The sequence below is a fragment of the Triturus cristatus genome, chromosome 6, assembly GCF_964204655.1.
Source record: "Triturus cristatus chromosome 6, aTriCri1.1, whole genome shotgun sequence".
NCBI classification, from domain to species: Eukaryota; Metazoa; Chordata; class Amphibia; order Caudata; family Salamandridae; genus Triturus; species Triturus cristatus.
Window position 1 is genome coordinate 20,281,947 of NC_140589.1, and position 18,106 is coordinate 20,300,052.

An 18,106-nucleotide genomic window follows, 5' to 3' on the forward strand; every position below is an offset into this window, starting at 1 on the left:
ACCTTCCTTATAGCTGGGGGTCTTGCTTGGATTTCGAGCTCTTTAGTTCTCCACTACATCACTGTTTTCTGGCTGGTTAAAGTCTCTGCTTTCCACTGCTTACTCATGTTGCTTCTCCGGTGTTCAACATACGTGGGGTTCTTCTGCTTTTAATTCCCTCACACCGCCCATGCCTGTGCTTCTTACAATGGCAATCGGTTAGATTGGAATTCTCTTGGTGTTCCAGTCCTTCAATCACCGTAAGGTCTGGGTATAGGACTTTCAAGTGGTCGTTCACTTCTCATCACTTGTCTGGCAGCATGTTCCTTCTATATTGTGATTCTTTTCACCTCCCTCCTATGGTAACGAGCTGTGTCTGCCTTGTCCTGTCGATTGTGCACCGGCCGTAGCCCTCGCACACTGGGGCACAGCTTGGCGCTTTGTTTGGCCGTTGCTTACAGCGCAGGCTCTGTGAGCTTACTCCAGTACTTTCTGGTACTGGGGGCTTTCTCAAATCATGTTTAACCTCGTTATACATAATTTTGCTCTTTTTTAACACACTCTGTTCCTATGCTATCGTAGTTTTTTGTCATGGCTCCGCGTTATGGCGCGGAAAAGTGTCCTGTAGAAAACTGAGGTCAGCACGCCGTGGGCGGTTTATATGGCTCCATTGTCGTCCCTTCCGTCAGGACGGAACCTAGCAGCGCCGCCTCCCGGCGTGCAGAGGTATTGCTGGGAAAAAGGATTTTCCGGATCCAGTCTGACGCCTGGGGATATTCTAAGTTAAGGAATCTGCGGCTAGACTGTGTCTCTACCAGATACATCGTTACCGAAGGTAAGTAACTCTTCTTTTTAGTTTCGAAGGGAGTTGGGTTCACTGTAATACATTTGTAGTGTTGAATGGAGTTGGGTTCACTGTAATACATTTGTAGTTTCGAAGCGGGTTTGGTTGACAGTAATACATTTGTAGTTTCGAACGGAGTTTGGTTCGCTGTAATACATTTGTAATTTTGAAGGGGGTTTGGTTCACTGTAATACATTTGTAGTTTCGAAAGGGGTTTGATTCGCTGTAATTCATTTGTAGTTTTGAACGGAGTTTGGTTCACTGTAATACATTTGTAGTCTCGCTAGCCTGGGAACTCTCTTAGGATAAGCTTGAGAGAAAGCCTGGATAACTTCCTAGATGTGGCCTCCCACATCACCAACTGCTTAGCTCAGTACTGGTAGTATTGGCCTCTGCACAACAGCTCACATCCATGCACCTGCCATGCACCTAAATTGGCAATGAAAACCCTGCCTCAGTGCAGCTCAGAAGCAAAGGAAATATTGAAATCTGTTTTACCCAAATAATACTGAAACATGTAGTAGTGTATGAACCTTACTCCAGCTTATCCACCAATGCCTACACAAGCATTTTAGAGCAGTGTTGTCCTCTTAGTAACAACACCATTTCTCTGTGTCCTCGCAGGTGGCAGCCACACTGAATAACTTGGCAGTCCTGTATGGCAAGAGGGGGAAGTACAAGGAGGCGGAGCCGCTGTGCAAGCGTGCGCTGGAGATCCGTGAGAAGGTGAGGCCTTTCTTTCCCCACGTCTGTGAACCTCTTCGCTTTTCGTGCAGGGCATGTGATGAAGAGCCATGGGTTAGAATCGGAACAAGCCACAGCACCTTTCTCCTTTCCCTTCCTTAGCCCTTTCTCTCCCATTCCTCTCTTTTGATAGCGATCTTATTTGCATGATGCAGGCTGTGACTGCTTTTTTGCTTCCTTTGTAGCCTGCTCCAGCAGGCCAATCTGACTTCTCATTTCTGGCCTGGATCACTGGTTAAATCACTGAAAAAGCCACGGGTCCAGATTCATAGGCGATTATATAACCAAGTGGGTGTACTCTACCGAGTAAGGGGGGGGGTTCCCTTTTCAGGACTATTCCCCTCACACGCCAGAGGTGTCATGCTTCATCATAGGGGTGCCTCCTCGCGTGAGAGACCTAGTCTCCCCGCGGACTACAACCCCATCTTTGTGAGGGAGGAGCTCAGGGATGTTTTTTGATATGTCAGGGTGGGTGTACTTAAACCCTATGTGAGTCTGGCGTATGCGTAAAAGTGCAGTGCTGCGATGTGAATAGTTAAAACGGGCTACGGGGTTAGCTATGCTGTAACTTTATTCAGCTACCCAGTGTCAGGATTAAAAACAGTGAAAAGCTGGTAAACGTAGGTGCTGTCATTAGAGGCAACTTTACGAATACTAGACCAACATGTTTTGGCCAATGATCAAAAACAGTGTCACGGCCGTCTTCAGGGTCAGTTTTTCAGCTACTGCCATCAATAAGTGCAATCAACGTGAAAAACATGTGAATAAGAAAATGGTGTAATACTGAACCAGTAGATTTAACTGTTCAGTATGTTCTGCTTCCAACCACTGTTGGTTGTCATCTGTCCCGGCATATTAGCCATAGGGTTCTTGTGCCAGAACCACAACTTGTGTAGTCGACAGAGTATCCAGCGCAGGTTCTTCCTGCCCACTGACCTGCGCTGGATACTCAGTCGGCTACACAAGTTGTGGTTCTGGTGCAAGTACCATATGGCTAATCTGCCGGGACAGATGCAGTGAACTTGACACCCACTCGGTTATATAATCTCCTTTGAATCCGGATGTGAGAGAGTGGCTCTGTATATAATGTTCCCAAATAGGTATAGTGTGCACAGAGTCCACAGTCCCCAGAGGTTTGGCAGAGGCTAAAGTTAGATATAACCTTACTCTCTAAAGTGGTAGCTTGGTCGAGCAGTAAGGCAGTATCAGAGGACAGTGTAAAGCATTTGTTGTACACACTCAGTCAGCAAATGGTCTCACACACTCAAGAACTGAACACTAGGCCAATGGTTTTTGTATAAAAATAGGTAGTTGTTTATTTTAGAACCAAAAATAGGTATCAAAATATACTTTATCAGATTTAGAGGCTTTAGATAAATACTTTTCAATAGGCAATAGACTTTTGAATATAATAGTTACAGTTGTTGCAATAGGCAACTCAATTTCAAACACAATAATACATTGAGCTCAATGGGAATTTCAAGTTAAATGCAATTAGTTACTTTAAGGATTACTTTTCTAACCACGGGACTGGATCCTAGATTCGGTCCTGGGACAGTTCCTCAAAACAGGTGAGTAAATACGATTTAGTTACTGTTGTGATTTTTAAGCAATATTTTGGTATTTTAAAAGTTGACACTTGGAAACTTTTTCTAATAAAATCACCAATGTTATCCTATGGGAGGAAATTCACTTAGCAGGTAAGTGGGGTTATGGTTACTTTTTCTAGCTCAGTGTTGGATCCAGCACTGGTGTACCACCTGTAAGCAGTTGAGAGGATGCATTTAGGTTATACAGGCGATTTTTAACAAATATTTGTAAGTTTGCAAAATCGACACTTCGAAACGTATTCACCAAAAACCAGGCAATGTTATCCTATGGAAGGAAATTCAAGTTGCAGGTAAAGTATGTTTGTGTTACTTTTGTAATCCAGTGCTGGGCTCCTAGGCTCAGTACTGGGCCATCTATCTAAAACAGGTAAGTAATTACGTTTTCACAGTTGGTACGATTTTTAAAGAATATTTGTAGTTTGCAAAAATCGACAGAAGAAATTTCACAGAAAAACAGTCAATGGTTTCCTATGGAAGAAAATTGGGTTAGCGGTAAATATGTGCTGTAATTACTTTTCAGGGTCAGTGCTGGGCACCAAGATCCAGCACTGGGATCTCTCCTAATAGCAGGTGAGTATTTTCGATTTCGTTACTCGGTTGTAAGTACTTGTTCGAGGCATATGAGCTGCAGATTATACACTGTGCATAGATCGCCTTCTGGTGTTGGGCCCGGATGTTTGCAGTTTGTTTTTCCTCTTGGAAAGTCTTTGGAAGTCACGAGTTCGGTAACTCCTCCTCTGGTTCGTATTGCGCATGGGCTTCGGCTCCATCCTCAGATTGTTTTTTTCCGCCATTGGGCTCGGATGTAAAACTTCGCGCTCCGGTTCCGAACTTCCCAGTTCACCGATCGACGCACAAATCCTCGCTCATCGAGTTTCTTCCAAGATATAAATCATCTTATTCATCTTCTCTTCGGCACTTCTTCGATTCCGGTGGTCGACGATGGCCTTCGGGCCTATTCCGGCTCCGGTCTCAGCTGATGGAAAGAACTCCCTTCAAGAAGTGCCCTCGATGTGGGTCCAAGTTTCCCCACACCGATCTCCATGAGGTGTGCAACCTCTGCCTCTCCCCAGAACACGAGGCCCGAGACTGTCCCGCCTGCAAGTCTTTTCGCTCAAAAAAGACCATTCGAGATCGACGGGCTAGACGCAACATGGCGCTCTCCTCGACCTCCGCTCCAGTCGACATCTTCGGGGACGACGTCGAAGCTCCGGGACAGCAGGACATCGAACAGGAGGACGACGACCTCGTCAGCGCTTCCGAGGCCGACGACTCAGATGTGGAGGACATCACCCCGGCGCAGCGGGTCGTGAGTACAATTCCCCCTCCCCCGCCGTTCCCGAAAAAGGCTTCGGTCACACCTTCGCCTCCGGGCCTAGGCAAGACCAAGGACACGGCTTCTCACACCCCACCTTCGGGCCCGGTAAAGGAGCCTTCTAAGCCTTCCGGTAGCTCGTGCTCGAGCCAGCCGGCCACCGGTGCCGACAAACACACTTCGGCACCGAAAAAAAAATCGGGCTCCACCTCCACACCGAACCCGGCACCAAAGTCTTCGGTGCCGAAACCTGCTCCGGTGCCGACCAAACATCACAAGACCCTCGGCACCGACACTCCTGTGCCGAAATCCCCTTCGGCACCGACCAAAAAACCGGAGGTTCCCAGGAAGCACGGCTCCGACAAACCTAAGAAGCCGTCGGCCCCGAAACAGTCGGCGCCCACCGATCAACCAGTGTCACAGGAGCTTTTCACACCGGATCCCTTGCAGAAAACCCTCACCAAGGATCCAAAGACCAGGCACTTGACATTGTCTTCGAAAAAGAGACACTTGGACAAGCCGGCTCCACCTCCCACTCCAAAGAGAAAGGACATTGCTACCTCTCCTTTCAGGGTGCCTTCCCCACCTCCTTTACCTCCTCCACCCTCTCCACCTCCACCCCCTCCACCTCATCGTTCCCCCACCTTGTCCCCTGTCCCAGACGATTTGGGGGACCCTTACTATGATCCAGCAGATGTGCCACAAGATCCCACCCCTACTGGATCCCCAGACCCATGGGATGATTATAACAATCCGGACATCCCAGATGTCCCACAGGATGACCTTTATCCATCTAGGCCATCCCCTCCTGAAGATTCCTTGGGTTTTCATCACTTATTACAACGGGCGGCACACTACCACGGGGTGGAGTTACATACCGACCCAGTGGAGGAGGACTTCCTACTAGACACGTTTGATGATAGACATAGGTCCACTGCCATTCTACCTATGTTAAAGGGCGTAATTAAACATGCCCCTGAGGTTTTCAAAGACCCAGTCAGGGCCAGGGTCCTCAACCCTCGAATAGAAAAGAAGTACAAAGCCGCCCCTACAGACCCTTCTTACATTAAGGGCCCTGCACCATTAGATTCCCTAGTGGTATCTACAGCCAGGAAGCGCTCAAATTCTCAGGCGTCAGGCGAAGCGCCCCCACCAGACAAAGAGTCCAAGCTCCTAGATGTGTCAGGGAAGCGCACTGCGTCACAAGTGGCCAATATATGGCGTATTGCCAATACGCAAGCACTGTTGGCCCGGTACGACAGGGCGCACTATGATGAGCTAGAATCCATCATGCACCATCTCCCTGAAAAGTACAAGACTAGGGCTAATGAACTTATTCAAGAGGGGAAAACAATAATCAATACCTCAATACGATGTGCCCTAGATGCGGTAGATACAGCCTCCAGGGCCATAAACACCAGTGTCCTTCTCCGTCGCCATGCCTGGCTCAGGGATCCAGGGTTTAAACCAGAGGTTCAAGCCTCTATACTAAATCACCCGTTCGACCAAGACCATCTATTTGGCCCTAAAGTAGATGAAGCCCTGGAAAAAATGAAGAAAGATACAGACACGGCGAAATCTATGGGAGCCCTACAAACACAGACTCCCAGACGCTCCTTTCGCCGTTCTTCCTTTCGGGGCACGGGTAGAGGCTACTCATCGGACAGTGCATCCACGTCCTATAAATCCCCCCCTCAGTCTACCTTCAATAAAGGTTATCAAAGAGGCGGATACAGAGGCAATAATAATAAGGGCAGAGGCAAAACAAATACCGCCCGCTCTGCCACACCTCCCGCCCAATGACTTTCCCCCGCTCCCTCCAGACCATTCCACTCCGGTCGGAGGCAGACTACGGCATTTCCTTCACGTCTGGGAGACAATCACCTCAGACAAATGGGTGACGCAAATTATTCAGTCAGGGTATTGCCTAGAATTAACATCAACACCCCCCAACATTCCACCCAGGCACCGCCCTATGTCGCAAGAACATACTGCGCTACTAACACAAGAGGTGATCTCCCTCCTGCAAAAAGGAGCAATAGAGCAGGTCCCCATAAATCAACAAAATTTAGGGGTCTACTCCCTGTACTCTCTCATTCCGAAAACAGACGAGACCCTAAGACCTATCTTAGATCTCAGACCTCTAAACACCTACATTCATTCGGACCATTTTCACATGGTAACCCTCCAACAGGTTCTTCCACTTCTCTCCCAGAACGATTTTCTCACCACTCTGGACTTGAAAGACGCGTACTTTCACATCCCAGTACACCAATCTCACAGAAAGTACCTCAGGTTTGTGGTACACGGACAACACTACCAGTTCAAGGTGCTCCCGTTCGGGGTAACAACAGCACCAAGGGTGTTCACCAAGTGCCTCGCAGTAGTGGCTGCACACCTCAGAAGACAGCACATTCACGTCTTCCCTTATCTAGACGATTAGCTGATAAAAGCCACGTCCTACCAACAATGTGTGCAACATACCGCCGCTACGGTACAACTACTTCACCAGCTAGGTTTCACAGTGAACCATCAAAAATCCCACCTGGTACCCTCACACACAAAACAGTATCTCTGTGCCACCATAGACACCTCCAAAGCCATAGCCTATCCCAATCCTGCCAGGATTGCAAAAATACAGGCGCTGCGTCAAAAATTCGTATCTCAACACTCTCTCCCAGCAAGAGTGTTTATGCAGCTCATAGGAATGATGGCCTCTTGCATCTTTATAGTGCCCCATGCAAGACTCCAAATGCGTCCACTCCAAGAGTGCTTAGCGTGCCAGTGGAACCAGGCCCAGGGACAACTGACAGATCTGGTTTGGTAGAAGGTGGCACCCATCGCTCTCTGCAGTGGTGGAACACCACAAACCTTTCCAGAGGTCGACCGTTCCTGGACCCGGTCCCACAAATAATCCTAACAGCAGATGCATCGCTCTCCGGCTGGGGAGCTTATCTGTTACATCTCACAGCACAGGGCATGTGGACACCGCAACAGAAGTTACTCCACATCAACCATCTGGAGTTACTGGCGATCTTCCTCGCCCTGAAATCCTTCCAGGCGCACATCTCAGGCAAGGCAGTCCTCATTCGCACAGACAACATGACTGCCATGTACTACATTCAAAAACAGGGGGGCACACACTCTCCACAGCTCTCTCAGTTAGCACAGAGCATATGGAGATGGGCAATTCCGCAAAAGATTTTCCTCCTAGCCCAACACGTCCCAGGAGTAAAAAACACCGTGGCAGATCTGCTGAGCAGGCAGACACAGCAGATCCACGAGTGGGAACTTCACCCACAAGTTCTTCACCCGTTCTTTCAGAAGTGGGGGCATCCACACATAGACCTATTCGCCACCCACGAAAACAAAAAATGCCCAAGCTTCGCCGCCAGATATCCACACCCATTGTCCGAAGGCAATGCGATATGGATGAACTGGTCAAACAAATTTGCATACGCTTTTCCACCTCCCACTAATTCCATTAGTGGTGCGAAAGCTACAGCAGCATTCCCTAACTCTGATCCTGGTAGCTCCAACATGGGCCAGGCAACCGCGGTACACCACACTGCTGGAACTCTCAGTAGTACCACACCAAAAGCTACGCCTCTCGCCATGCCTCCTAACCCAGAACCATGGAGAGATCAGGCACCCGGACCCAGCTCAGCTCAACCTTGCGATCTGGCTCCTGAGGTCCTAGAATTTGGATACCTTAACCTTCCCTCTGATTGTATGGACATTATCAGGGAGGCTAGGCGCCCTACTACTAGGGCGTGCTATGCAGCAAAGTGGAAAAAGATTTGTTGTTTACTGCCACAACAACACAATCAATCCTTTAACCCCTTCCCCGCTCATGACGGAACCGCTCCGTCATGAGCCACGGTTGCTGTGTGCTCATGACGGAGCGGTTCCGTCATGCCACGACCGTTGGCGGCCGCTCCGCCCACGCGGCGCTGTTTCCCCGCCTGTGTGGGGGGACAACGCAACTGGGCGGAGTCATGACTGAACCGCTCCGTCATGAGCACAGCTCAACCGTGGCTCATGACGGAGTGGCTCTGTCATGAGCACAGCGCCACCGCGCTGCCCCCCCCCCCCCCCGCACCCTCCAGCGCTGCGGCGGAATTCCCGCCGCAGCGAAGGGGTTAAATGTATCCATACAACACATTATATGTTATTTACTCCATTTGCAAAGGTGTAACCTAGCATATACTTCCATTCGGTTACACCTCGCTGCAATTGCGGCCTATTTAGAAAATAGGCAACACCTCTCACTTTTCAAAGTACCTGCCATCAAGGCCTTTATGGAAGGCCTCAAGAGAGTGATTCCACCCAGAGTACCACCCTCACCTGTCTGGAACTTGAATATAGTTCTCACACGGTTAATGGGACCCACTTTTGAACCATTACATAAGTGTGAGCTGCAATTTCTCACATGGAAAACAGCTTTTCTAATGGCTATCACTTCCCTCAGAAGAGTTAGTGAAATACAAGCATTCACTATACAAGAACCTTTTCTTCAGATGCATCACAACAAGGTTGTACTCCGCACCAATCCCAACTTTCTACCCAAAGTGATTTCTCCATTCCATTTAAACCAGTCGGTAGAATTACCAGTCTTTTTCTCGCAACCCCAAACAGTTGCGGAAAGAGCCTTACACACACTGGACGTTAAAAGGGCTTTACTTTATTACATCCAGAGAACACAACCTTTCAGGAAAACCAAACAGCTCTTTGTTTCCTTCTCCCCACCACATAAAGGCAACCCTATTTCTAAATCAGGGATAGCTAGGTGGATTGTAAAATGCATACAGATTTGCTATCACAAAGCAAAACGAACGCTATCGGTTCCCCCTAAAGCCCACTCTACAAGGAAGATAGGGGCTTCTATGGCTTTCCTAGGGAACATACCACTAGATGACATCTGCAAGTCAGCGACATGGTCAACACCGCACACCTTCACAAAACATTACTGTGTAGATGTGCAAACCAAGCAACAAGCTAGTGTGGGCCAAGCTGTACTAAAAACACTGTTTCAAACAACTGCAACGGATACCGGTGGTCGCCGCTAGGGTTGGGTACTGCTATGTAATCTATGCACAGTGTATAATCTGCAGCTCATATGCCTCGAACGGAATATGCTACTTACCAGTATGCATCTGTTCTTGGCATGTAGTGCTGCAGATCTATACACGCCCACCCGCCTCCCCGGCTACCTGTATCCGTTCCAGCCATATCTTATTTAGATACAATACACATGGGTTTCTTTACTGTTATTACTACGCTCCATCTTTCCCTGCTGGCGAAAAACAATCTGAGGATGGAGCCGAAGCCCATGCGCAATACGAACCAGAGGAGGAGTCACCGACCTCGTGACTTCCAAAGACTTTCCAAAAGGAAAAACAAACTGCAAACATCCGGGCCCAACATCAGATGGCGATCTATGCACAGTGTATAGATCTGCAGCTCTACATGCCAAGAACAGATGCATACTGGTAAGTAGCATATTCCTTTGGGTAAGTACTCGACTGGCAGAGTTAAGGTTCTGGGCATCGACTCAGGGGTCTCCCAGGGTCAGGTAAGTACAGTTGTTACACCCTCAGCGGCACAGGGGCAGCCGGGTGCAGAGTGAGTTAGGCCCAATGTTATCCTACGGAAGGTATCGGGCCCTTGGTTGGTGGCTGCTGGCTAGCAGGCCACGCGGCTGTGGGAGCTGGGCTCCTGGTAACTTGCTCAGGGCAAATGGGCAAGTAGATTGGAGTAGAGGTTGCACTGCCAGGGGCACTCGGGCGGCAGGGTGCAGGGTGCTTTTGAGCCGTCGGGCGCTCAATAGATTGCAATGGAGAAGCTCAAGAAGGAACAAAGGCTGCAAGCTCGGGGACGAAGATTCTTAAGGTGCGACCACCACTTCGAGAGGTAAGTTGGGTAGTTGGAGGATAGGAATTGGGCACAGGGGGCCACGTGGCGCCGGGTGTAGGGATGCCTTTTGGTGTCGGGAAATCGTACCCTCTGTTGATCACGGTTGGGGGGGGGGGGGGGCCTGGTTCTGAGGCAGCAGGCGTCGTCGGGAGCGTCGAGGTGGGTCCTTGTGTGCTGGATTCGGGGTCACAGTCGCCGGGGGGACGTCCTCGGGGTCTTTGACCACTCCGGCACAGGCCAGGCTTGGCGGGTGCAGAGTGTGCAGTGTTCGCGGTTCCGGGCTAATGCCAGGGGTCAGTTACTTGCTGTGAGCAGTACCACTGCTCGTGGGAGTCCCAGATGCTTAGAGTCACAAGGTAGCCAGGTCCTCCGGGGTTTGTGAGGTTGCTGGCCGCAGGAGGTGCCGGTAGTTTAGCAGGAGCAGGTTCGAGGGTTTACAGGCCGGTAGGGCTGGGGCCAAAGTGGTTGGTGTCTTCCTCTTCTTAGCAGCTGCACGGCAGGTCTTCTTTCTTCTTGTTCTTCTTTGCTAGTTTAGAAGCTGGAATCTAAGGAAGGAAGGTTCAGGGTGCAACTAGATGCTAAATTTAGGGGCGTTACAGGTAGGTAAAGGGCAGGAACCACTGGGTCCCTGCCCTGGGGTGGGTACACCCCCTATCCTGCCATTCTCCTGTGGGAGTGGGGCAGTAGCCTAGTCCTGATTGGGCAGGGCTTCCCATCTTCAAGATGGCGAGAGCCCGGAGATGTGTTTCACCTCGCCTCCCCCACCTGAGGGGTGGGGTTGGCAGAGGCTGACACACCCCTGTCCTTCCTTGGGGTTTCCAGCCAGTCTTCCCACCAGAGTGGGGGTCAGAACCTGAATGGGCCAGTTGCTGAGTACAGCAAGTGGCCTGGAGTAGCTCACAAAGGCGGCATGCCTTTGAAGCTTCCCCTTGCCCATTCTGGCGGAGGAGACCTAGCACCTCGCCCAGGATGTGCATTGTTGCAGGCCCAGGAGAGCGGGAGCTCTCCACCCAGGGGTCCAGCAACATGTCTGCTGTGTGGCAGCCTGGGCAGCCCCTCGGACAAGACGTGGATTGTAGGTTAGGTTTAGGGGACATCTCTAAGATGCCCTCTGTCGTGCATTGTACATTAAATCCCACACTGGCATCAGTGCGGGTTTAATGTGCTGAGAAGTTTGATACCAAACTTCTCAGTCTTCAGTGGAGCCATCATGGTGCTGTGGAGTTTGTGCTGACGATCTCCCAGCACCATATACTCTTAAATGGAAGCACTGCACTTAGAGTGCCCAGGAATGGACCTGGGTACTGCAGGGGCACAGGGTTCAAGCACCTGTACCCACACCACTGACATAGGGCACCCAGCTGGAGGGATGGCTGATGTATGCCAGGGCAGTGTGTGTTGTGGGCATGGCACACAGGGATGTGTGCCATGTCGACTCTCTATTTTGTTCTATACCCATATACTCAGCCTGCAAGGGCAGTGTGTGTGTGTGTCAGGGTACAGGGCCTCTCAGGGTGGCACAATAAGTGCTGCAGCCCTTAGGGGCCTTCTCTGGTCACAAGGCCCTGGGCACCTAGTGTACCATTTACCAGGGGCTGACATGTGGCCAGAGTTTGCCAATTTGGGTTTAGGTTTCAGCACAGTTTTAGGGAAGGAACACAGGACCTGGGTACCTGATTGGCAGGAGTCCAGGGCACACTCAGTCAAAGTACATTCAGCAAAAAGTGGGGGCATACCATGCAAGAAAGATGGCACTTTCTCACACATGGGAGGAACGAAAACAGACAAGAGAGAGCAACCTTAACCACAGAGGTCAGGGGAGAAACAAAAACAGGCGAGAGAGAGCAGCGTGAACCACAGAGCTCATGGGAGGAACTGAAACGGGCGAGAGAGAGCAACGTGAACCTCAGAAGTCAAGGGAGAAACGAAAGCAGGCGAGAGAGAGCACTGTGGACAATAGAGGTCAGTGGAGAAACGAAAACAGGCAAGAGAGAGAGCAGTGTGAACCACAGCGATCATGGGAGGAACAAAAACAGGCAAGAAAGAGCAACGTGAACCACAGAAGTCAGCGGAGAAGTGAAAACAGGCAAGATAGAACCATGTGAACCACAGAGGCCATGGGAGGTACAAAAACAGGCGAGGGACAGCAACGTGGAGCTGGGACTGGGAGAAGCACACTCAGGAGAAAGCAATATGGCTGGGGAGAGCTCACGAGGACGAGCATATTATGGAAGGTCGGAGAAGTACCACAAGGGTAAGCGAGAGAGCAGTGCGGAAAGATGAGCACACTGGGGAGACACCTGGAAAACACATGTATTCTTAATGCTTAAACACGAAGAAAAAAATAGTGCCTGAAAAATCAAGCTGTGTAGTGACACAGTAACACGTCTAGGCTTCAGGAGGGGAACAAACAAAAGAAATGGATGGATAGTTCACACACGTTAGCGAAAACGAAGAAAGCAACTAAGTGACCAAGCCAACCAGTGTTAAGAAATGGGCAGGCTGTAATCTCACTGTAAATGAATAGGCCTCGCAACAAATCCCACATGTGCTGTCAAATAGGTAAGACCTTAAAAGGGACATGTTTCATGCATGCTCACTCTGGTGTCTGTTCACTATAGAACCGAGCTACGTAGTTTAAATCAGCCAGCCTGCATTAAAGATTTTTGGCCGTGCTCTTGCAGTTTCGGGACCAGTGCCCACTGGGTTGGTACTGCTTTTCTACATTCCTTCACACTGGTATTTCTAAAGAAAATAAACCGAATTCCACAGCTGGTTTGTGTAGGACAGTGTGCGTCAGTGGCTCCCTCACCTTGCAAACAAACCTAGACCCCTTGAGCGCTTCAGCACATCAGCATAAATGAATGATCTGAGGCAGTCGAGCTTTCCCAGCCCACCTTTATCATCTGAAAGATGACCACAGGCATCAGAGGCCCAGGAGGAGCAGCTAGGTGTCTGGAGCCACCCAAGCACAAGAATGAACAATAGTGTTATGTGACCAGAGCCATGAGTAAAGCCTGAAGGGCAGGCATAAGATGCCTGATGGGGTGGGAGAGGGCGAATACCTCCAGCAGGTAAGGGGCAGGAGGGGCAGATATGGGTGCCTGAGAGGGAAAAAAGAACAATATAAGGCGCACAAAGGCAGGCATCAGAGGACCCAGAGGAGCTAATATTGCAGGCATAGGCAAGGACGCCGGCCCCAGGAGGAGCAAGGAGGACCAGTCATTAAAGTTCCAGGGAAGTGCAAACAGACTAGGCGAGGGAGCCGAGCAACTGGCTTGAGAGAACCCCTTTGTCTTCACCCTCAGATCTCTTACCAGCTGGTGCTGAAGGTGTCCTATATGAATCTGTGTTGTCCTCTCCTTCCTTAGCTTCTCTGCTGCCTCTTGAACCAACTTGTGTATTTCTTGAGGCCATTAGCTGCCCAGTGCTAAACACACCCCTCGGTTTTCTTCCGCAACAGGAAAAACGGTGTTTCATGGAGGATGGGCTCAGGTATTCCCTCAGAAAATCCCTCGCTAGAGTTCATCGGGTAATGTTGTCTTAAGGGGTGGTCATTCAGGGTCAAGTAGTGATGTACATCGATGAACACTGCAAGATGATGGGTAGAGTGTGGCTGGTGTACCCCCCTCTGTAAGACGACATCCATGGCTGTCACCCCATGCCAGACCTAGAGCTCAGAGCACTCTGTTCTCAATAAAGTCTCTGCACCCAGGAAACGGGTTTGTACCTCGGGCTTCTTTACCTCCGAACCCTGAAGAATGGCCTCAAAGATCATCCCGTCCTGCATTGCGCTGGAATTCAGACGCTATGTTAAGAGTCACAGTAGTGCTTCATTGTTTTTTTTCCAACAGCCCTGGGATGAAGATTTGTGTGCTGAAGGGAAGAATCCGTATTGTATTGAGGTGTCAGTTGTGCACCTTATGTCCCTCCTAAAGGGAAGATGGGAGCTGCTACAGGCGCTTCTACCTAAGATTGTAACACATGAGCCCTGGAGAAGTGTTTGGTGAACACCCTGAACTTCCAGCTGCCATTGCCTACGCAGGCACCGAATATCACTTGTTACGTCACAGGCAATCACAGAGTGGTACATTACACTGCGACACTTGCATCACGATGTATAACCACACTGTACTTTACATCGCATTCTACGTGGTAGATTGTATTTATAAAACATGCACTCAGTAGTTTTACATACTGCTCACCAGGAACATTGTGCTCTAGAGGTACCTAATTCTATCTTTTAATGACTGGGATAAACCCCACTCAAGCACTTGATTTTACCCATCCCTAAAACCTAAAAACCCCTTACTCTACCCCTTAGCACTATCCTTAACATTAACCATCTCTGAAATCTAAAATCCCCTACTGAACCTTAACGCTACCCGCCCCTCAACCCTATTTGTGTCTTCATGGGTGTGTCTTTGTGAGATGAAGAGACAAAATGTATTGTGTCAAAAGAAAGAAGCACTGAAATGTACAAGTTGTGGTTCCCTTGTGCCCCAACATGCACTGTTTATGACCGCACATGTTACATAATTCGTGAAATGTTAAATATCATTGATGTTATTTCACAAGACTTGATTCATTGATAACATAACTGATGGCACCATAGTCCTGTACATAGGAGTTCCTATGCACACTCACGTGGGTCACATCACGGAAATAGTGTATTCTCTGGATGCTGGTGTGCTTGCTCATGTTGAAAGTTGTATGGTGCAGTTTACAAATCCCTGAAGTTTGGGGTGTGAGTAGCACTCTGTGATAAAAAAGGCTGCAGATTCCTCACCTTTTAAATATTCTCAAGGCATCAGTCTGGATCCGAAAATTATCAAGCATGTTGGCAGTTGGCATTGTGCGTCTCTGCGCCCACGTTATTTCAATCTGGAAGTGACGTGCAGAGCCACATATAGGTGTGTTCTACTCTTTCTGTGCCACTAAGCATGGGTCCGGAGCTGCGCATCATCTATTTGCCAGACTTCTTTCTTAAAATCTATCAGGAAATACCAGTGTGCAAGGGAAAATGCCATCCCCTAAAGCTAAATAGTTATAACCTTGTAGGTACTGTCGCAAACAAATGTCTGTGAAAGATCCCACCAGATTTATCTTTGGCATGGGATCGCACCACAACTCTAAGTCCTGTACTAATTGCTCCTTGATGTATCTGACGGCCATCATGGACCTTGAGTTGAAGCTGTATTTTGCCCAACACTGGAAGACGCCATCCAGTTGAAGTCAAAGGGAAGGTCCCATTCCTGCCGCATGACTTCGTCATGGTCGAAATCATTGGGTACGTAAAAAAAGAAGCGCAAGTGCCATGCCAAAGGCAGGATCCGATGTTTAGTGTTCTCTTCCACTCATGCAGCCGCCATGCCAAAGGCAGGATCCGATGTTTAGTGTTCTCTTCCACTAATGCAGCCGCCATGTCAAAGGCAGGATCCGATGTTTAGTGTTCTCTCCCAGGCACACAGCCGCCATGTCAAAGGTAGATCCCAGGGTGGCAAGCAATCACTTTTGACAAGTGGGCCTTGCAAATTGTCTGACAAGGTTATGCCTTTGCATTTACTTCCATCCCACTGCACCTTCCACCACACGTAGGACAGCTGATAGAAGACCATTTGTGCAGAGCAAGACTGAGCCATAGAGAGGGTGCCAGCATCAGAAGTAACTGACAGTTGCTCCTGCTGGTGCTGGAGAAGGATGAAGGCGTTCGTCCCAAACTAGACATTTGCCCTCTTATTGCCTTTCTATGGATGGAAATGTTCAAAATGATGACCCTGGTCAGGTCGTGTCTGCTCTCAAAGCTGGAGACTGGATGGTAGTGTTGGACCTGCAGGGCACTTATTTTCACATTCCTGTCCGTTGGCTGCAGTTCACAATGGGGCAGGAGCATTTTTGTGTGCGGTCTTCCCTTTTGGCCCCAGGGGTGTTTATAAACTTGATGGTAGTGGTTACAGTGCACCTTCGGCGGTCAGGGGTATAGTCTTGTCCTACTACGATGACTACCAGCTGAAGGTGGGCTCACCCCAAGCAGTAGTCACCCCAGGCAGTAGTGACCCCACCTCCAGACTATGGCAAACCTCTTAACATCATTGGCATTCATTATCAATGTACCGAAGTCACACATGACTCCTTTGCAAACGCCCCCCTTCATTGGAACTATTCTGGATATGGTGCCTGGCAGGATCATTAAACTCTAGAATGGACTAACTCAGCCGGTGACGCATAACTGACCACAAATGGCAGCTGCATCCGGAGTAGACGCAGGGCGTCTTGCATGAATGGGGAGATCCCTTGTTCAATCTCTTCGCCATTGTTGAAAACACGCAGTGTGTAAACTTGTGCAAGTTAGAGTTCCCCAGGAAGCTCCCTCTGAGTGGTGCAGCGTTCTTCTGTAGGCCTTACTGTAACTGCCTCTGCAGCCCGAGTTCTGAAGGTGATGATCAGGAATGACCAGGCAGGAGCATCTGTCCTCTGATCAAGCGGACCCTTGGGGAGGTTCTTCTGTTGCAGCAGAAGAGCAGGATCTTGCAACCAGGCCGTCACAATCTACCCCTCCACTTGAGGAGCTTGAGTGGTGGCGGTTGACTGCTCTTGATCAAGCTCTTGACATTGTGGATGTTAGCCCGGCATCCTTCCTCGAAATCAGTTTACGTAGGATGCTGGGACAAGTTCGTGGCCTGTGTAGTGCTCGTGATACGGACCCATTACATGCCAACTTGTCAGATGTACTACATTTTGTTTTGCCCAGGAAGGACTTGCTGTGGGCATTGTTAAAGGTTACTTATCAGACCTGTCGGCTTGCTTGCGGCTGCTGGACCTACCATTTCTCTTCAAATCAACTGTTGCAATGTGTTTCCTTAAAGGTTTGAAACATTTGGTTCAAGGCATATGAGCTGCAGATTGTACACTTAGCATAGATCGCCATCTGGTGTTGGGCCCGGATGTTTGCAGTTTGTATCGGAAAGAAACACGTTAGTTAGATTCCTCACCTTAGAATATCCCCAGGCGTCAGACTGGATCCGGAAGATTTTTCGTCAGCAATACCCCTTGCGCGTCGCTAGGCGTCGTCTGCGGCTCCGCGTCCGTCGTCGGCGTCGTGCGCCGGGATGACGTCGTCGGAGTACTTAGACGCCGCCCTCGCGCGCTGACGTCAGTTCTTCTTTTTTCCGCGCCAGTAAGCGCAGATCCGGGAGAGCTACCCCTTTTAGTCTTTTTTGACTAAATCTTTTTGATCATTTTTGATCCTTGTCTGTCGACATCTGGTGCCGGTAGGATGCCTGGGTTCAAGGCTTGCGAAGATTGTCATCGACTGATGTCGGTGACCGATCACCACCGCCGGTGCCTCTACTGCTTAGGCCTCGACCACGACGCGGAGTCGTGCAACGACTGTCAGGCCCTGACGTTGAAGGCTAGGCGGGAGCGGTCCCGCAAGCTTCTCGAGCTTCGCCACTCGGCTCCGCGTCGTGCGCGATCCCGGTCCAGGAGGAGGTCCAAGGATCGCTCGCGGAGCCCTAGCCGACGCCACCATCGATCGTCGGGCTCCAAGTCGTCGGGTAAGTCCAAACACTCTAAGAAGTCCAAGCGGCGACATCGCTCTTCGGACTCCCCTCGCCGGTCGCGCGACTCGGCCGAGGGTCCAAGTGGTTCCACCCCCGCGGCTCCGGCGGAGCCGCAGGTGCCGCGTCCGCCCCCATA

At 49.9% G+C, this 18,106-nt stretch overlaps 1 protein-coding gene across 8 annotated transcripts in view; it reads left to right on the forward strand.

Moving 5' to 3' along the window:
• Positions 1–18,106, forward strand: part of KLC4 (kinesin light chain 4) — a 595,564-nt gene that overhangs the window by 237,395 nt on the left and 340,063 nt on the right. For all 8 annotated transcript variants that reach the window (XM_085610149.1, XM_085610151.1, XM_085610153.1 and 5 more), the window contains exon 7: positions 1,448–1,549. In XM_085610149.1, the coding sequence (XP_085466275.1) occupies positions 1,448–1,549 (102 nt within the window). The remainder of the gene's footprint in view (positions 1–1,447; positions 1,550–18,106) is intronic.